General features: G+C 46.9%; 2 protein-coding genes across 4 annotated transcripts; one reads left to right on the top strand and one right to left on the bottom strand.

The window, feature by feature from the left end:
- Positions 1 to 830: 830 nt before the first annotated feature.
- LOC8027815 (protein NLRC3) lies at positions 831 to 13,925 on the top strand. 3 transcript variants are annotated; one of them, XM_040223030.3, is made up of 2 exons: positions 831 to 1,167; positions 11,570 to 13,925. In XM_040223030.3, the coding sequence occupies exon 2, from the start codon at positions 11,581 to 11,583 to the stop codon at positions 13,636 to 13,638; it is 2,058 nt and encodes a 685-aa protein (XP_040078964.2). In that variant the 5' UTR covers positions 831 to 1,167; positions 11,570 to 11,580; the 3' UTR covers positions 13,639 to 13,925. The 3 variants fall into 3 exon arrangements, with proteins under 3 accessions (XP_040078964.2, XP_040354591.2, XP_029831171.3); XM_040498657.2 differs by lacking the exon at positions 831 to 1,167 and adding an exon at positions 1,299 to 1,334; XM_029975311.4 differs by lacking the exon at positions 831 to 1,167 and adding an exon at positions 2,156 to 2,640.
- Positions 13,926 to 15,881: 1,956 nt separating this feature from the next.
- Positions 15,882 to 17,077, bottom strand: LOC120850508 (uncharacterized protein K02A2.6-like). The gene is made up of 2 exons (XM_040223018.2): positions 16,874 to 17,077; positions 15,882 to 16,556 (listed from the first exon to the last, which is right to left on the bottom strand). Exons 1-2 carry the CDS (start codon positions 17,042 to 17,044, stop codon positions 15,882 to 15,884), a joined length of 846 nt encoding a protein of 281 aa, XP_040078952.2. The 5' UTR covers positions 17,045 to 17,077.
- Positions 17,078 to 19,390: the final 2,313 nt, after the last annotated feature.

The following is a 19,390-nucleotide window of genomic DNA, read 5'->3' as shown; positions in this document are numbered from 1 at the left end:
CTTCTCCACAGCCCCAGCATTAGTGAAATTAAAATCATATCTTGTTTTCAGGGATGTGACATTTGTGGATTAGCAATTCGAGGGTTGGAGGCAGGTACAGTGTGGGCAGAGTCAGCAGTGTGGTTTATTTTATCTGCATCTACATCTCGTCAAAACCCTCCCCCCTCCCCTCCCCTCCCCTCCCCCTCCCCCTCCCCCCCCCCCCCCCCCCCCCAAACCACCACCCCCATCCCCATCCCCCCATCTTCTTGTAGGGACCCCCCTCAACTGCACTGTTCACTACACTGAGCGCACTGAGCGGTTCACCAGGTTCACTAGCAAAACCTGGCAAAACGCCCGAACACATGGAGAATAGAAGGGTCGGAGAGGGCATGACGTCAGCCGCGTAGCCTCCACAAGCCATGCTCCCTAAACGCCTCGCCTCTTTCTCATTTTCCTCCTTGCTCTCACCACATCACGTGACCGTAGCTAGCCTTCGTCTAGGCTCTAGCCTTCGATCTGATAAAACCTACCGGACGGAGCGCGTGCAAGCTTGCAAGGAACCCTTTACAATCAACCATCCATCTCGCACGTGATATGTCACGCGCACCAATCGCCAGACAGATCTGCGGTCACGCTGGGCACAAAATCGTTTAAACCAATATTGCAACGTGCCCCTTCCTAGTGCTTCTAACCTCCTTGCCCGAACAAGCGAGTTTTTAAAAAGTTTTTGTTTGTTTTTTTCTCTACAATTTGAATGGATAAGTACAGCAAAAAAAAAAACATTCCGAATCGGGCGGTGTTCTGCGCTTCCTAGGTGTAGAAATCTAAACTATAAAAATGGTGAATAATAAGGGGACGGGAGCTGCGTTGAATCCTGCAGACCTTGCTATATTTTAAATAATACGCAAGTTTGTTATGCTAAATATTTTCTGTTTTTTTGTTTAATTATAAAGACATCAAAGTGTAACGGTGGTAACGGCGGTAACGGTGTAACCAGTGTAACGTTGGCTGGCATGCACCGCAGAGAAGTGGGCTGCGTCGGCTGCGTTGCATGTTGAAGCGTTCACCGAAAGCTTCTATTCACGAGCGCTTGGAAAATGTTTTGCGACTTTTTGTGTGTTAGATCTCGGTACAAGAAGTAGAAGTTCACCTGAACTGATTGGAGCAGAGCTGTGGACGCAGCTGGTACGTAAACCATGCTTGTATACTTTTAGAAATTGCGACATCTCGATCTCCCACCGAGAGTATACAGTTACATCACTTGATTGGGAATGGCATAAGTGAGAAGGGATGCCCACCCTAGTATTAGTATTATTTATTTCCGTTCAGGAAAACCACGGCACCGGAGAAAGGTAAGTTCATGCCATGAAGGCCTGAGGCTTGACACTATTTGAAGTCGTTTGTACATACAGCTGTTTTTCCTTTTCCATTTACACCGTCTTCAGTTTGGTAATCAGTGATCACGTCTGGTCTTCAGCATGTTGTTTTGTTGAATTACTGGTGCTCTTAAGTACAGACACTAAAGGAGAAGGTTACACTGCCCAATTTGTCTAGCTTTTGCCGCCGTGTCCCATGGTCCCTTAAAACATGAGTAGTGAACGGAAGACAGCCTTTAATTTAGGTGTCTGAGCGTGGTCAGGAGAACGCAAAGCAACGTCAGGCTTTGCGTTCTCAGGAGCACATGAATAACATACAGTTTTTTTTTTTTTTTACTGTGGCTAGGGTGTAAGGGTTCCGTCCAGACGCAACTAGGGAGCCTTCTTGTGCATGAAGGCTCCCTAGACGGAAGAATTGTCACCACTAGAGTTCCAGTTTCATTGAAATGGAACCGCTAGTGTTCCGTCCAGATGGAAACGATAGTCACCGCTAGAGTTACGTGCAGACGGAACGACAGTCTTCACTAGAGTTAAGTTCTGTCCAGATGGAACGACAGTCGCCACTAGAGTTAAGTTCCGCCCAGACAGAAGAGAAATGTGCCACTGAAGCTCCGTTCAGCGTACACAAGGTTTGATCCCTATGTGCTCCAACCCTGACCCATTTCTGGAGTAACCACTGGCAGTGTTCCTACACTGGTCTCTATGTCTATTTGCTGGATTGCGTTTGACCAGCTCCGCCTATGGACGGGAATTCGGCCACGGTCAGCCATCTTTTTGGTAGGGTTATATCATCCGCCATCATAGTCATATGGCGGACATCGCTATGGCGGCAGGCTGCCAAAAAAATAGCCGTGGGTCTAGCAGTGTACCGTGGGTGATATTTCATGCTTGATTGAGGTAGTTCGATGAAGCAGATTCTTGAAACCCGGCACAAACATCTTTGAGGACCCGGCGAAAGTTCTACGAAAGTTCTACGAAAGTGCAGTACCGGGGGAAAGCAGCGCAGCTCGCATCGAAAGCAGATGCCGTACCGGCGTCTACATTCGATGCGTGCTGTGCTGCCTTTTCCTGGTGCTGCGATTTCGTGAAACTTTCACTGGGTCCTTAAAGATCAGGCTGCCGTTCACACCGGGTTTCAATAATATGTTTTGTCGAACGATTTCAGTCAAGAACGAAATATCACCCACGACTATTTTTTATGGCAGCCTGCCACCACAACTGCCACAACGCTGTCTGCCATGGATGAATAATAGTGGCTGCACCATCTGTACATTGGCTCGAGGTAATATAACTCTACCAAAAATATGGCTGCCAGTGGCTGCTTTTGCAAAGTGGGCAAACGCGATCCAGCATATAGACATAGAGATCAGTGTGTTTCTATGTTAATTCTAATTAGGTTTATTTTTTTTTTAAGGTAAATTTATTTGTCTCGGCAATCCTACAACATTTATAGTGCTTCCTGGACAACAATTTGTCCAATTTCTGCAAACCATGCATCTCCGGCTTCTATACAAGCCTTGCACGTTACGTCATATGGCACTGTTCCAGCCTCCATTGCTCCGCACCATGCTCCTGTTTCCGTAACATGCGTAGCATACATTTCGCACTATCAAATCTGTTTTTCTCGGCCAACCTTGCCGAAAATACAAATTCGATGGTGCCAAATGTATGCTGCAGAAGGTACGGAAACAGGAGCATGGTACGAAGCAATGGCGGCTAATGTGATGTGCATGCAAGACTTGTTATTACCTAATATAACCATTAAAAATCTCATCCCAGGCAGGTGTATCTTAAATATTTTTTTTTTAAGTTTGTTATTACTGGTAGCCAGATACAGTGAATGCGATGGATATCATTTTCAAAGCTTTATTTATGAACAAAAACCATTTTGTTATGTACTTTGGGGCTGAGTTTTAACATAATACTTTATTAACTAATAACATGGATGGGCAGTATTTCAAATACAAGTATTTGAAATATGTATTTCAAATACTTTATGTATTTTGAATTTGTATTTAATTACAAATTGGGTAATGTATTTGACGTGTGTATTTAAATACTAAAACATGGGTATTTGAAATACAATTGTAATTAAATACAATTTTGTGGGCGAAAATACATCCCTCAAATTTACTGTCACGACTCATTTTGCTCATCCTAAGACGTGTCCAGAGCAGGAAGAAAACTACGTTCTGCACCGAATGCAGTGTCTCTCAGTCAAGCAGAAGCGTTTAGTGACTGTGATTACGGTGCTAGTCCAGGGCAAGAATAGTGACGAAACTGACGTTCACAGGCAGACTGGCTAAATAAGTGCCTGCGACAACTTGTGATGTTTTCCAGCCTAATTTCCATCCATATTTTTGCCTGGAACATACTAAATGCGCGGGTCGTCCAGATTTTCGTAACTGGCGCAAGTTGCAACAATAAAAAATTCTCTAGCTAGTGCTGCGCGTCTTGGTAGTCTCGGTACTTTTTTGGTCTATAGACGCTTTACAGCAGCTGTGCATGGGTGCCGCCATAACTGACCTTCAGTTTTTGTTCCCTCTTATTCCGTTCGCTTCACTTCATCATTACTACAGCAGGACAGGTTATTGCCATTTTAGATGCTACTGTGTTCTTGTGCCCAGCATAGGCCCTTGTGAAGACCCGTCAACGCCCGCTTCAGTGGCTCGGCATCTCGGTAAGACAAGAGAAGGGCGGCTATGGCGGCTCAATCTGGCGCGTGTGTGAAGCATCTATACCAAAATGTAATCGACAAAAAAAGCTGCTTGAAGCTCTGTAGTTTTTTCACCTATTACGTCTAAGCTGATTACTTTTTTTTGTGATTATATTTCTATTACGTTACTAGAGTCTCGCACACTAGCTCCCAAATGTGCGATGCAAAATTAAAATGAGATACCCAGAAACCCGTTGCAGGTGCCCGAAGTCGCTGACGCAAATTTTGAGGAATGTATTTCGAAAAGTATTTGGAGGAGACCAAATACATTTGGTTGCATTTGTATCTTGTACTTAAATGCTTTTTTGGAAATGTAATTAGATTTGTAATTAAATACACTTTTGACAAAGTATTTTGTACTTGTATTTCGATACATATTTGCATGTATTTTGCCCATCCCTGATAATAACAAGCGGCCGGAATGACAGCAGCCTTCCATCCACACGGCTCCCAAGCCGGCCCCCTCTGACGAGAGTTTCTTAACCTTCCTCGGCACGGTCGTTACGGAAGGGGTCGGTGGCGCTGTCTAATGAGGGTGTACAAATGCAGAGCACTCCTCCCTTAATGAAGGCTACCTCCTTATTGAAGACTATGTGAATCTTAGGGGCTTGCAAACAGTTTGTGTGGGTTGTCTTCTACAGGGCGTCCTTGCAGTCTCCACTGTCCTTGGTTCGCTCGTTGCATAGCCTTGGTCCTTGTCAGGTGGCAGTTGTTCCCCAGGGATGCCAAAGTGGTCAAGTGTGGAATACTTGATCGTTGTGGCGGAGAACTTTTCCTTGCAGAGTTGATACAGTCGCAATGGATGTTCCGCTGGTGTTGTACACCTCGCCCAACCACCATCGAGGTCTCTTGCCGAAATTGCGAACTGCAACCTTGTCCCCTTTCTTGTGGCTTAGTCCCTTTTTCTTTTTTTTTGCTCGGCCCATTGTCTACATTCTGTCGGCAAGTGATCCAGAATTGCCTCTTCAGCCCTCCTGGGAATACAGAGGTCCAGTCTTGCTTTCACTGGATAAGCCAGCACCTGTTTTGCCGGAGATGCTCCGCTTGGATGAGGTGCTCGGCAATAAATGCATAGGTCGGCATTTTAGAGCCCCTTCATTCACCATCACATCGCGAACAAAATCACGTCTCCAAATTCATTCGCATTCACGTCACAAGGGACTCCGACCTCCCAAAGTCACGGCCCATCACATCCCGGCGTTCAACCGCGCCAAAACTTCATCCCCTTCACATCACGGCTTTCAAACTCCGCCGAGAATTCTTCCCCTTCACATCACGGCGTTCAACCACGCCAAGAATTCATCCCCATCACATCACCGCCGCCTCCAAATTCACGGAGTCATTCATTATCACATCACCAATTCACGATGTCATTCACCATCACCACGAATTCATCGGAATTCACCATCGTGAATTTATCGGAATTCGCCATCCCATCATGAATTCATCCGAATTCCCCATCACTTCACGAATTCATCCAAATTCACCATCACTTCACGAGGTCATCCGAATTCACCATGACATCATGAATTCATCCGAATTCACCCTCGCATCACGAATTCATCTGAATTCACCATCACATCATGGATTCATCCGAATTCACCATCACTTCACAAAGTTATTCACCATCACGGTCAACACGAATTCACCGGAATTCGCCATCACATCACGAATTCCGCATAATTCACGAACTCATTCAGGTTCATTCTGACTAAATTTGACTTCACGGCTGGTAGCCCTTCACGAGTTCGCAGTTCCTGCGGAATAGGACTGTGGCAACTTTTTATGTCTGCCACTTGAAACCAGGACCTGACTTCGTCGGGGAAGTGGGGTATTTCGAGTGCGCAAAACTCAATACACATTGATAGAGCGCCGACCCAGCCAATGCCGCGCTGCGATTGTGTCACGTGAATGTGTTCCATGCGCCACCACGCGGAACCGGCAGGTCACTTGATATGGTCTCGGCGCCGGATCAGGTGCGCCTGCTCGTGACGTTGGCTTCGTCTTCGTCTCTTCATTGCCACTGCCACCGCACTCCCCTTATAAACAGCTGGTACTTTGAAAGTGCTCGACACAGAGCCACTGCGCTGAGGCGCGCACGGCTACGCAGCGAGACTGATGCCCAAACCGCTAAAGTAAAATCGGTTCCTGTCGTTTGCGGTGAAGGATGAAAACAACCAGCAAGCAAACAAGCACCTGCGTAACATGTTTTCCACCTATTCTGAATTAATAACCGTATTCACTATCACGTCGAGAATTAAGTTCACGGTATTACTTCCCATCACAAACTTGTCAACTTCACGAGCCACTCACATCACAAATCAATCGTGTTCACGAGCCATTCACCATCACGTCACGAATTCATTGAGTTATTCACATCACAATGAATTCTCTTCAGTTTATGAAGTCATTCACAATCACAACACATCATGAGTTTATTCAAATTCACGAAGTCATTCACCATCACATCACGACTTCATTCAACATCATATCACGACTTGATTCAACATCACATCACGAATTCATTGAAATTCACAAAGTCATTCACCATCACATCACGACTTCATTCACCATCACATCACAAATTCATTCAAAATCACGAAGTCATTCACCATCACATCACGACTTCACGACTTCATTCACCATCACATCACGAATGCATTCAAATTCACGAATTCATTCACCATCACATCACGATTTCATTTACATTCACGAAGTTATCCACCATCACATCACGAATTCATTTAAATTCACAAAGTCATTCACCATCACATCATGATTTTTTCGATTTCAAGAATTCATTCAGAGCCATTCAGATTCACGCCGTGAATGTGAATGAAGGTGAGTGAGCGAGTTTATGAATGAATTTGCCGAGGTATGAAAATGAGCAACCGTTGAGCAAGCCGGAGCTTGAGATCTCTTGTGTGGTGGTCGAACACGGATACAGAAGTAGAGTGCTGTTCACAACAACGTTCCCAGTGCCTCCAGAACTCCTTAATGCCACCAAAAGCAGAACCGGTACCCTGGCTTGGGCCAAAGGAATGTTGGGAGCATCTGCATCTCGACTATGCAGGACCGTTCGACGGAGAGATGCTACTGCTGTTGGTACATGCGAAGTCAAAATGGCTCGAAGTCGTTGTCGTGGCAGGTGCCACATCCGAGCAAACCCTAAAACACCTATGTGACATTTTTGCAAGGTTTGGACTACCAAAGTGTGATTGAAAATGTAGCAGTGATGTGATTGCTGTGCCAATTGCGCCAAACTGCGCCAAGGGGTGAACCCTGCTACATCCTGCTACATTTTGCCAAAATATGGGTAAACTACGCCAAGCCTGCGCCAAAAGATCAATTTTGGTCGTCTTTCAAAACCAAAACTAAACTGAGTACCGTAACTTAGCATGCATGAGCTAGGTTGTGCAAGTGGCCGCCCAACAAGAAGTACCCTGTATCAATCGTCCATCCGGTATAGTTTTTCCCGCCACCTCTCGTTTCACGCGCTCATCGTTCATGTGTCTCGTCTACACCGTGGTCTCTTCTCGCGTCTTTTTAAAAACAATTTCAACGATAGACGTGGGCGTGTGTTGACGCTTCAGTGCTTCAGTCGTTGTACAAAGCGCTCCAAGTACATTTTTGACCCTGACTCGCGATGTATTGTTTTGACCTGACTCGCTCAGGTTCTTTTTCTCTGTGTGTTTAGCTTGTACCTCGCCTGCCGGCCTGGCAAGCACTTGCCGCTGGACTGGTTTTTGTCGTATGCTGGACAATTACATTTTTCATACAATTTTGGGAACCAGTTGGCGACGGAGCGGAGTGGCATGGTGTCTGTTTCGATCGAACAGCCATCTCCGCTCGCGCGACGAAGCACGTGCAAATGCAAGCCTGCCGAAGTTGCCCTCATGTGCATGCGAACATGACTGCACAACAGAGGCACCAGCCGGGACACTTGCAACCCATTGTTTTATGTTTGCTTACTTTTGACGAAAATCTGGCACGTCGGGAACCAATTAAACGGTGGCAAGCGGTTTCTCGGAATCGCTCGGCAACGGCCACAGCACTGTTCACTTCTGGGATGTCTCAATGTCTCTTTGGAGACATTGAAAGTGGGAATTCATTACTAGTCAAAGGCAAAGCGAGGCTTGCAGCAGCCTTTTACTAAAAAGTTTCGAAAAGAAAAAAGAAAAGCACCTTTGTCTTGTGTACAATTTCGCATTGCACTGCAGTAGTTACGTGTTTCATCAGTCGGAGACTGCTTCCATTTATTATATTATGTAACTACGGTAGTCAACCTACTAGCATATTTACTAATAGACCAGCTTATTTACTAATAATGTGGTCATTTTCAATTAAATTTTAATATGTGCAGTTTGGTTCTTATTTATCAATAACGGTACATATACATGTATAATTTAACTGAAGCATTGCAAAATGTGTCATGTCATTGGCATTTCAGTTACATGTTGAAAGACACCCAGGTGGTTGAACTTGACCATAATTTGTTTATTGCGGCGAGTGAAGTGCCCTTTCTTCGTCCAGCACTTAAAACAAATATTTTTATTTTTGTAAGAATATCTGCTCCAAAAACCACTTTTGCTGCTCCGAAACACTGTTCTGGCTGCTCCAAAAGCAACTTTTGTTGCTCCAAAACACTGTTTTACCTGCTCCAAAGGCCACTTTTGCTGCTCCAAAACACCGTGTTGGCTGCTCCAAAAGGTGCTCCAAAACGGCTTAGGCCAATCACATCACTGAGAAATGGAAGTCCGCTCACTGGTCAGCCCTTCCAAGACTTCGTTCAGGGAAATGGGATATCAAGTATTTCCGAACTGCCCTTTTTCATTCACCATCTAATGGCTTGGCAGAACGAGCTGTTCACACGATTAAGCCCTCTGACAAGAGTTTCTTAGCCTTCCTCGGTGCAGTCGTTACGGAGCGGGTCGGTGGCTTTATCTATTGAGGGCTTACAAATACACAGCACATTGTAATGCAAAACCTGGAGGCTGGGTGCATTGTCGTAATGAAGAAGCACTCTCGTTCTCCCCTTCCCGTTGCGTTTTTCCTTGATTGCAGCACATAATTTTGTAATTATGTTTGCATAATAATAACCTGGTATTGTGGCTCCACCCTGTAAATAATCACAGGAAAAAAACACCCTTGGCATCCCAAAAACTTGGCTGAGAGATTGTTATTGTTCCTCTAGCTTGGACACGAAAAGGAACAATACTCTCGACCGGGCCCTCGGGACGATACAAACGGGGCTCTACAAGGCTTGTTGTAGTTCCATCTGGACGGAGCCCTACTGGACCTGCTAGCGTTCTGTCGGGCGGAACTCTGCTGGGCCTGCTATTGTTTCATCTGGACAAGGAACTCTACTGCGTCTGCTACTGTTCCGTCTGGACGGAACTCTAGACACTCTGTTTTAATCCGAAAGCAATAACTGGTCTTATGAAGTGAACTGACGTCATCAACTTTGAAGCCATGCCAAATGACACCTTCCCCTGTCCCAATGGAGCGAAGCCTGTCGTCTGTAGCAGAAATGTGATGGATAGGCTCCCATTGGCTGGTGCGCATCATGAAGGAAGGGGGCTCCTATTGGCTCTTATGCGGCGTAGTTCCAAGGGCTGCCACCAGAGGAGGCCTCTCCATGCCGGCACAGCGCACACAGCAGCCTGGCCGCGGGTAAGAGCTGCGACAGTGTGGGCCTGGCCGCATGGCCTGCTCGGGCAAACTCTGGAGGGGCTGCACGACAAGCTCAGCGCGGCACGGCCACGCCACTACTCTGCAGACGGACTAATAGATCAGAAGAATGACATTCATGCTTTCGCATTCACAACTCATAAGAAGTGCTTAGGTGTCCTCTGACTTTTTTTTTTACCTTATCCTTCTTTCATGGTTCGTTGACATTGGCCTGTCAACAGTGTAAGCTGGTCTGTACTATTGTACTCTTATATGAAATACCCAAAAGTTTCACTGGTTGTCTCTATTGTTTCAAACAATTGCCCTTTTTTACTTCTTCTGTGCACTAAGCTAAGAAAAATATGCACCATCTCAGAGTTCATTGAATGGCTGTACTTTCCCAACACTTGCTTTCCTTGATGTGTGTATGTTCCCAACAACAACTCGTTATCTTGCTGCATCATTTGCAACTTAGCCCCTCTCTGTTCTCAATCTAAACCACATCCTTAATGGCAGCAGTTGACACCATAACAGCAACGTAAATGAAGCTGTCTTCCATCAAAGACACCGTTTTAATCATGCAACGTCACTGCAGAGATTTCTTCTGAGATATTTACAAAATGTTTTTACTTTAATGAAGCCATAAATATATAAACTTTTTTTTTTATATGCAAATTTAACTTTGTTACGTTACGGCGCGTCGAGCGCACTTCCAGTCTGGGTCTGCAGGCGGAAGTCACCATGCAAGACATGCATTCCTGCTTTGTTTTGGAAGAAACTAGACAAAAACCTGCCTTCTTATCAAAACGCCACGACTGCAGATGTACCAAAAGAGTCGACAAAGGTTTGAAGGTCAGTTTTCATGTGCTCGGTTCGCCGAGAACGGGATATGTGCCGTGAAAAGGGAAAACCAGGCGCCGTGGGACCACAAGTGCTTGGGCGGGAAGCACTTTGGGATGAATTCACGGATACTTGTGGTCATCAGATTTATTTGTTTTGTTCCGACATGAGCGCGGGAAAACCATCAAATTGTCCGGACCACCTGCAGACTACGTTCAGCGCGTCGTCAAGTTCAGACGGCCACCTGATTGTTTGAATTGTCGTCTGCTCCTTCAAACATTTCTGCTTGTCGTCTGCTCTTTCAGACGACACCAGTCCGTAAACCAAATGTTGGCCAGGTAAAAGCGATAAGAAGTAAGTGAGGCCTCAAAAGACTTTTAAGTTTGAAGGTTGGTTGAAGTAGGCAGGCTCAGTGTAAACAGTAGATACAAGAAGATGTTGATCATTGTTACCAGTGACCATCATCGACTTGTTTTTTTCTGATTCACTTGGTCTGATTCTGCTTGCGATTTTCAGTATTGGCGTCAATCATCTCAGCTACAGTTCACGCTTTGGCAGCCCAAGCGATGTCGCGACTGAAAATTGAGAGTGGAATTTCATCATGCGAATCAGGCTTTAGCGTCCATTCTGCGGCGCCCACACGGAAGGAATCATCGCATGTCACATTATTTACGCGAAGTTTCGTGGTTTAACGAGCTCCAGTAATTTCGTTGAGGCCGCTCAGGAAGATGTAGAATCAACAATTTTAACGCGAAAAAGAGCATAGGGACTCATGCTGGTGCCGACAACATCGCATTTCAATGGTTTGTTATGGGCGATGGCGAGCTTCTTGCCCACACTCTATCGCGCCTACGCGGCGCCAATGGCGTCCGCTATTGGCGCTCCGGTTTGTTTGTAAACATAAGTTGGTCTATAACTTACATTTGATTTTGTTTGCTGGCCCGATGCATCATGTTCAATGGGCGTCCGCTTTTCTCATTCACAGGTGCGGTGGACATGGATGACTGCAATCTAATTTCTGAGGCCGAACTTGAAAAGTATGCTTACAGTATTGCGTCCCTGGACCCTTTCCGTGTGCTAAGGAGCATCACATCCCTCAGAGACAGACTGAGGGCTCAGGGAGCAGACCTTCTCAAACCTTGTTCAAGCAGGGACGACGGAACAAGCTGCTGGGTCGTCGACTCCCTGCTGACCCTCAACAAACACCTGACTTCGGTCCACACAGAAATCGAAGAGTACGAGCCAGGCAAGCTTGCCGTGACGTACATTGATGCTGTCGACGAATGCGACGACCTATCGGACAGGACCTTCTTGGACTGCGTCTTTCTCATTTGTTGGCTGCTCAGGAATCACAGATGTATCAAGAGGGTGTGCCTTTGCGAGTCGGTCCTAGTGCGGACCAATCCCGCGATGCTCGGCAAGGCCATAGAGCTCGCACCTGGGCTCGTCGAGGTCGACATAAAGTGTCGGTTCATTTCCACGCGTGCGTCTGTAGCTCTTGCTTCTGCACTGAGCCACAAGGTCGGGCTCGAAAAGCTGCACCTCTCATCCTTGCTTGTGGACCACATGACTGCAAGGGACATAGCCTGTGCCTTGAAGAAAAGTCGGGTGCAGTCACTGGTTCTCTACAACGGTCTGTCTATGCGGGCCGGAGATGTGATCCTGCGTGCCGTCGGCAAGTGTTCTTACTTGACCTCATTAGTGATAGATGGTTATGAGCATTTTCTAGTTAGCAATGCCAAGTGTCTTGCCGCTGTGCTGGCTAAGAACACGACCATAGCAAAATTGTCCGTGACTGGAACGTGCTCAAGTGCGGTAAAAGTTATACTTACATCGCTTCAAAAGAACAGCTCGGTTCGGGAGCTTTCACTCATTTGCCAACACCCGTCCCGCTCGGTTTTCATGGAAAGTGAAGAGCTGGAGCCATTGGCAAGCAACTCTGTACTGAAGAAGCTGACACTTTCTCTACAAGAGCTGGATGATGCCGGTGCCATTTTTCTCTCTAAATGGCTAAAAGATAGCATTATGCTAGAAGAACTCGACCTTTCGTGGAGCAGCGTTCGTGTAAATGGTGCCCTAGGGCTTGCAGAGGCACTAAAAACAAACAGAACTTTGAAAAAGCTTGTTCTGGACAACTACGGTTTCACTATTAACGTTGTCGAGAAGTTTGTGGAGGCACTGAAGCTCAACAACGTTGTTGAGTCAGTTCGTTTGGGTTTTATTCCCATCCCTGAGGAGGTTGCGTGCCAAGTAACAAATAATGGACACAACGTTTGCAGACGACTTATGGTGGCCTGGAACACTGACGGGCTTCTGCAGCTTGCACGAGAATTGAGGGACGATAGAGGCTCAGGCCACCAGTTGTATCTAAGCTGGTCTGAACATGCCTCAGAGGCGTCCATTTTAGACGTGTTTCTTGCTCTGTCTACGAACAATACCATAACTGAACTCTACATGCAGAACGGAAGTTTACTGAATGTCGCATTGGCCGAGGGCCTAGCAGGCCTACTGCGCTCCACCAAAACTTTGAAGAAACTCAAAATAAGTACAGAAGTTCAAGTTGACCGTGTTGCGCCATTGATTCTGGCCAGTCTCACAAACAATATGACTGTTCAAGAAGTTGTTTTTAGTTGTACTTCTATGTCAAGAAGAATGACCAAAGCTGTGAGTGAAATGCTGCAGGTGAACAGAACAATTCACACTATTTGTTTTGAGAACCAGTACCTTAATTGTGGAGGTCAGAAAAAGCTCTCAAAGTGTCTCAGGAACAATCATGTTCTAGTGAAGTTTGACTTTTCTAACCCAACTTCATACTTCAAGGGACTCTTCACCATTCGAGAGATTGTGCTTCGGAACAGGTGCCTCTTGAACCGTGCTGCTCAGTTTGTGCTTAAGACTGCTTTTGACCAGAGATCTCTGGATGCCTTTAGGCTGGTTTGCAAAAATGAATTCCTTGTCGAGCATCTAGTCAAAATCACTGACCAAGGGGAGGCAGATGTGAGGAAGAGCATAGCAGCTACACTCGATTCTGCTGGAATAATTTGTGACTCATAATTATGACAGTCTCTTAACTTTAGGTTTTAGACATATTTTAACTGCAGTGTAAAAGCACATGTTAGGTGCCGGTCGATGTCTGCAAATGTTGGTTTTAAATTTACAGAGCTAGTGCTATGCTCGGTGTTCTAATAAAGAGCTGGAATTCCTTGTAAATTGTACAGTCACAATTTTTTACTAAGGTTGAGTGGAGGCAAATGGGCAGTTGCATTTTTACTTGATACAAAATTTTGACTGTTGGCTTGTGCAATAAAAGCAGTGACACTTGTATGCACTCTCCCTCTCGCGTTGTGTGGGCTTTATGGGTTTCAAATCTGCACAAGGAGACAGCAAAGAAATGATGAAGAAAGCTGTCGTGAGGCACATATGGCTGGAATCGGCACGGTAATTGTATATTGAAAGGGAAACATAAAAATGAAAGCCGTTTACAACTCCCTGTAACGCCGAATTAGAGCGCAGCTCTTGAGGAGGAGGAGGGAAGGGTACTGGGGGGTGGGTCAAGTGACCTCGGGGGGTGGGGGGGTCACGTGACCTTGTGGGTCACGTGACCTTGTGGGAGTCACGTGACCTGGGGCCACGTGACGATACCGATGACGTCATCAGTAGCGTCACTGATGACGCCATCAGTGATGATGATGACGATGCGGATGCCGGTGACGTCATCAGTGACGTCACTAATGACGTCATCAGTGATGATGACGATGACGATGCGGATGCCGGTGACGTCATCAGTGACGTCACTGACGACGTCATCAGTGCCTATGACGTCAATGGGGGGTCACGTGACCTTGGGGGGTATCCCCAGGTCACGTGACCCCATGGGGGGTCACGACCTGGGTAACCATCGTGACCCTCGTGAGGGTAACCCTAGTAACCCTTGTGAGGGCAACTCTCGTGACCCTCGTGAGGGTAACTCGTGACCCTCGTAAGGGTAACTCTCATAACCCTCGTGACCCTCGTGAGGGTAACTAACCCTCGTAACCCTCGTGAGGGTTACGAGGGTGAGTAACCCTCGTGAGGGTAGCTCTCATAACCCTCGTGACCCTCGTGAGGGTAACCCTCGTGAAGGTTACCCTCACGAGGGTTACTAACCCTCGTAACCCTCAAAAGGGTTACCTTCACGAGGGTTACCCTCACGAGGGTTACTTACCCTTGTAACCATGAGGGTTACCCTCACGAGGGTTACTAACCCTCGTAACCCTCGTGAGGGTTACAAGGGTAAGTAACGCTCGTGAGGGTAACCCTCGTGAAGGTAACCCTTTTGAGGGTAACTAACCCTCGTAACCCTCGTGAGGGTTACGAGGGTAAGTAACCCTCGTGGCCCTCGTGATCCTCGTGAGGGTAACCCTCATGAGATTAACCCTCGTAACCCTCACGAGGGTTACGAGGGTTGCGATTACGCCGACGCCGACGGCGACGCCGCTCAAGCCGGGAACGGGCCCCTAAGAGCTGCGCTCTAAAACGGTTGACTTCTCTGGACGAAGGTGACATACAAAGTCAACAGTTGTTCAAAAGCGAGACCTAAGACGGCCTTCCAACTGCTATGAGCATCGGACATCAAGGAATCTTGGGCTGTGTTCCAAATCTTACCCAAGGGATCCGAGTTCTGGCGGGTCGTGTCACGTAACAACACAGACTGAAAAGTGCAGGACATGGGTAGGTTTTGGAACGCCAAGGTACAAAACCCTTACCTTGGAGTAGGATTGAGTAAATTTTAGAACATGGCCTTGATGTTCGATGCTTGATGCCCCAGGTAAAGCAAGCAAATTAAAGCTAATACAGGTGACTGGCCAAATAATTAAAGAGGGGGAGGTACCCAATGATTGGAAACTAAGCAAGATAAGAGTACTAATATATAAAGGCAAAGATAACATCAAATCATATCACCTGTAGCGGAGTGGACACGGACCCGTATGGCAGGATAAATGCACTTTGGGCCCCAGAACTGCACTGCGAAGATCGTTCTTCATACGTGCCAGGATCCGAATCCCTCGATTCATGTGAGCCCAGCACGGTCCTACGTCTCAAGTGTTTCTCGTCTTCTATGCTACTACACTCCTCCCTCCTCAGGCGAATGTGAAGACATCAGGAGCTTTGCGTAGTCTGGTCGGATACCGACGAACCGCAGTGGACTCGGAAGCATCAGCTGATTGTTGCAAAGTTGTGTCCGATCCATCTGCCTCTGCTTTTGGTGGTTCAGCTGCGGAAAAGTTGTCCACCGGCGTTGGGGCATACAATGCAGTTCAGTCTTCTTCGCAGATTCGTTTCTTCGTCTGATCTGCATGTACCCGGTGTCGCTTGTGATCTTCCGTCACTACTTCAAACATAACCCGTCCTTCTTGGCTGACGACCACACCTTCGATCCAATGGTTCTTCTTTAACCTATCCTGCATCCAGACTTTCTGATTTATTTGAAATGTCCGGTCGCGACTTCTCTTGTCGTAGTTGCTCTTTTGGCGAGCCCGCTCACGAGAACCATCGGACGACTGGCCTGATTTGATCAAATCCATCGTCGTTCTGTAGTGTCGCTTGTTTAGCATCTCGCATGGGGGTTGTCTCGTCGTAGAGTGTGGTGTCACCCTATACTTGGGGAGGAACTGTCTCAGTCCTTCCTTTTCCTCTCCCTTCAATTTTCGCAAGGCAGACTTCAATGTCCTCACAAAGTTTTCGGCTAAGCCGTTTGACTGAGGGTGGTACGGTGGTGTTAAGATGTGTTGAATTCCTTGTTCCTCTAGAAAATTCTTAAAAATGGCACTAGTATACTGTGGTCCATTATGGCTGACTACCTGCTCCGGCAGTCCGTGAACAAGGATGATTTCCTTGAATGCTTCCACCGTCCGCTCAGCTCTGGTCGACGGCATCAAAGTGACTTCAGGCCACTTGCTGTACGTGTCGATCACCACCAAGTACATGGTGTTCTGGTATTCTGCGAAATAAGAAAAGTACTACGTAGACTCTAACCAATTTCTTCAATGTGCCCGACGTTTCGAAGCCAGCTCGGCTCCTTGTTCACAGGTGAGGTGTTCACGACCACACACAGAAACAGAAGAAGAAAACAAAGCTAAGAGAGAGGAGAAGAAAACGACGACCCATATACAGTCTTCCGTGAACAAGGAGCCGAGCTGGCTTCGAAACGTCGGGCACATTGAAGAAATTGGTTAGAGTCTACGTAGTACTTTCCTTATTACTTACCTAACCAGGCGGAGTTCCGCTGAAATGTTTACATTTATTCTGCGAAATCTGTATGGATTCGGTACCAGGGTCGTTTTGGCACTTCCCATTGGTGTAGGGGAACATTTTCGTTCCTGTGAGGGACTGAAGCACAAGCTTCGCAGGCCCGACTTTTCGCTTCAATGTCTTTGTCCATGTTTGGCCACCACACGTAGGAACAGGCAAACATCTTCATTTTTGATTGTCCAAGGTGTCCTCCATGTATTAAATACAGAAGACTACGTCAAAACCTAAGAGGGATCACTGTGCGCATGCCCCGAACTAGGCAGCCATTTGCCACAGTGAGTTCCGACTGTCTCGACGTGTACGGTTGCATTTCTGCGTCGCGTTCAACCGATGGCCATCCTTCCATGACATACCGGTAGACTTTCGACAGTGTCTTGTCTTTAGCAGTCTCCGCCGCGATGTCGGATGCCCTGACTGGAAGTTTGGTCATATTTTCGTCAACAAATGCCATGATGTCTGAAGAAATGAAGCTCACAACATCGGCGACTCCCCCTGTTGGAATTCCGCGTCAAACTCTGCATCGGGTCCTTGAGGTAGTCGTGACAAGCCATCAGCGTTTCCAAACTGAGTTGTTGGAGTATACTTAATGTCATACCAGTACCCTTATAAGATCAATGCCCACTGTTGAAGTCTGTTGGCAGCCGTCACAGGGATTCCTTTTACTGGACCAAAAATCATTGTCAGTGGTTTGTGATCTGTATACAAGACAAATCTTCTTCCCCACAGATACTGATGAAACTTCTTTACGCCAAAAATTATGGCTAGAGCTTCTCGCTCAATCTGGGCATATCGTTTCTCTGCGGAAGTTAGCGTTTTCGATGCATGTGCAATTGGGCGTTCCTTTCCTTTTATCTTGTGGAAGATGACCGCTCCGACGCCAACTGATGAAGCATCAGCCGCCAAATAGATTGGCTCGCTTGGATCGAAGTGAACAAGCGTCTCCATGGACGTTAGACGCATCTTGATGTCTTCGAAGGCTTCTACGCAAGGCAAACTTCATTGCCAAGGAACATTCTTGAGTAGATTACTCAGCGGTGCGCACAGGTCGGCTAACCCTGGCAAATACTTAGCGTAGTACTGAACCGTGCCCAAAAATGTCCGTAGGTCATGTAGGTTAGACGGTGCCGGCATGTTCAGTATGGCTCCAACTTTCCCTTGAGAGGGACGTATTCCTTCCGCTGACAGAATCTGACCCAAATATTCCACTTCTGGAGACATGAACGCACATTTCTCTTTTTTTTGTGTGAACCGATAGTCTGAGTCGTAGGAACATGAGCTCCATGTTCTTGATGTGCAGCTGCTCAGTTTTTCCGGTGACGATTATATCATCCAGGTAGCATGCCACGCTTCCCGGGCCAGCGGTTACTTGTTCCATTGTTCGCTGGAAGGTGGCAGGCGCTGATGATATGCCAAAAGGCATCCGGTTAAACTGAAACAATCCCTGGTGAGTGTTTATGAGGAGATACTTCTTTGTATCCTCCTCCAGCTCCATCTGAAGATATGCCTCCAACAGATCCAGTTTCAAGAACTTCCGCCCTCTGTTGAGTTTCGAGAAAAGTTCCTCGGGTCGTGGGAGCGGGTACTGCGCGACGTTCAACTGAGGATTGACAGTCACGCTGAAATCTCCGCATACCCTCAGATCCACTGGTCTTCGTGACAACGACGATCGGAGTGGCCCACTGTGCTGTTTCCACTGGAGTCAATATGCCGTTGGCTACTTGTCTCTTCAAGTCAGACTCTGCCCCTTCGCGCAATGCAAACGGTAGTGGTCTTGGCCGCATGAACTTCGGGATGACATTCTCCTTGAAGTGAAGTTGAGCCTTGATCTTCGTGCATCGACCAAGTTCGTTTCTGAATAGTACTGCGTACCTAGTCGGCTGCGTCTTGAGGCTCTTTTCTGTTTTCACAAGAGTGACAAACAAGTTGTTGAGATCTGATTTCAGAGCTCCCACCCAGATCCTCCCCAACAAGTTGACTTGGCTTGTGTTAGTAAAAATAGCCTGTAGACTGTACTTCTTGCCTTCAAATTCAACCTGAAGCTCACATTGGCCCTTGACCTTGATGACCTCCTTGCTGAAACTTTGCAGTTTGTACGGAGTTCGTTCAGCTTTGGTTTTCTGAGGAGACGCCAAGTCTGAATGTCCAGTAATGTCCACTTGTGAACCCGTGTCTATTTGGAATTCCACTCGCTTGCCTTTAGTCTGACATTCCAGAAACTTGCCATCTTGATCGAAAACAGACTGAACCCTGGCGATTGCTTGTACCGTCCCTTTCCTTGTTGATCTGGATTTGCCAGACTGTCCTTTCCTGCATGCACATCTTGGCAATGTGCCCCTTGGTTCCACAAGCTCTGCAATCCTCAGACTTGAACCGGCACTTGTCTTTGACATGGTTTGTATTCCCGCAACAGAAACATTGTCTAGCAGACCTCTGTAGATCTTTCACCTGGCGGACTGTGATGGGTGATTCTGCGACACTTCTCAATTGACGGGACTCTTCTTCCGCTCGAAGAAAG

Source organism: Ixodes scapularis, unplaced genomic scaffold, assembly GCF_016920785.2.
Source record: "Ixodes scapularis isolate PalLabHiFi unplaced genomic scaffold, ASM1692078v2 PGA_scaffold3__209_contigs__length_174095766, whole genome shotgun sequence".
Taxonomy (NCBI): Eukaryota; Metazoa; Arthropoda; class Arachnida; order Ixodida; family Ixodidae; genus Ixodes; species Ixodes scapularis.
Note: the sequence above shows the minus strand (reverse complement) of the source record. Positions and strands in the feature narration are given on the sequence as shown.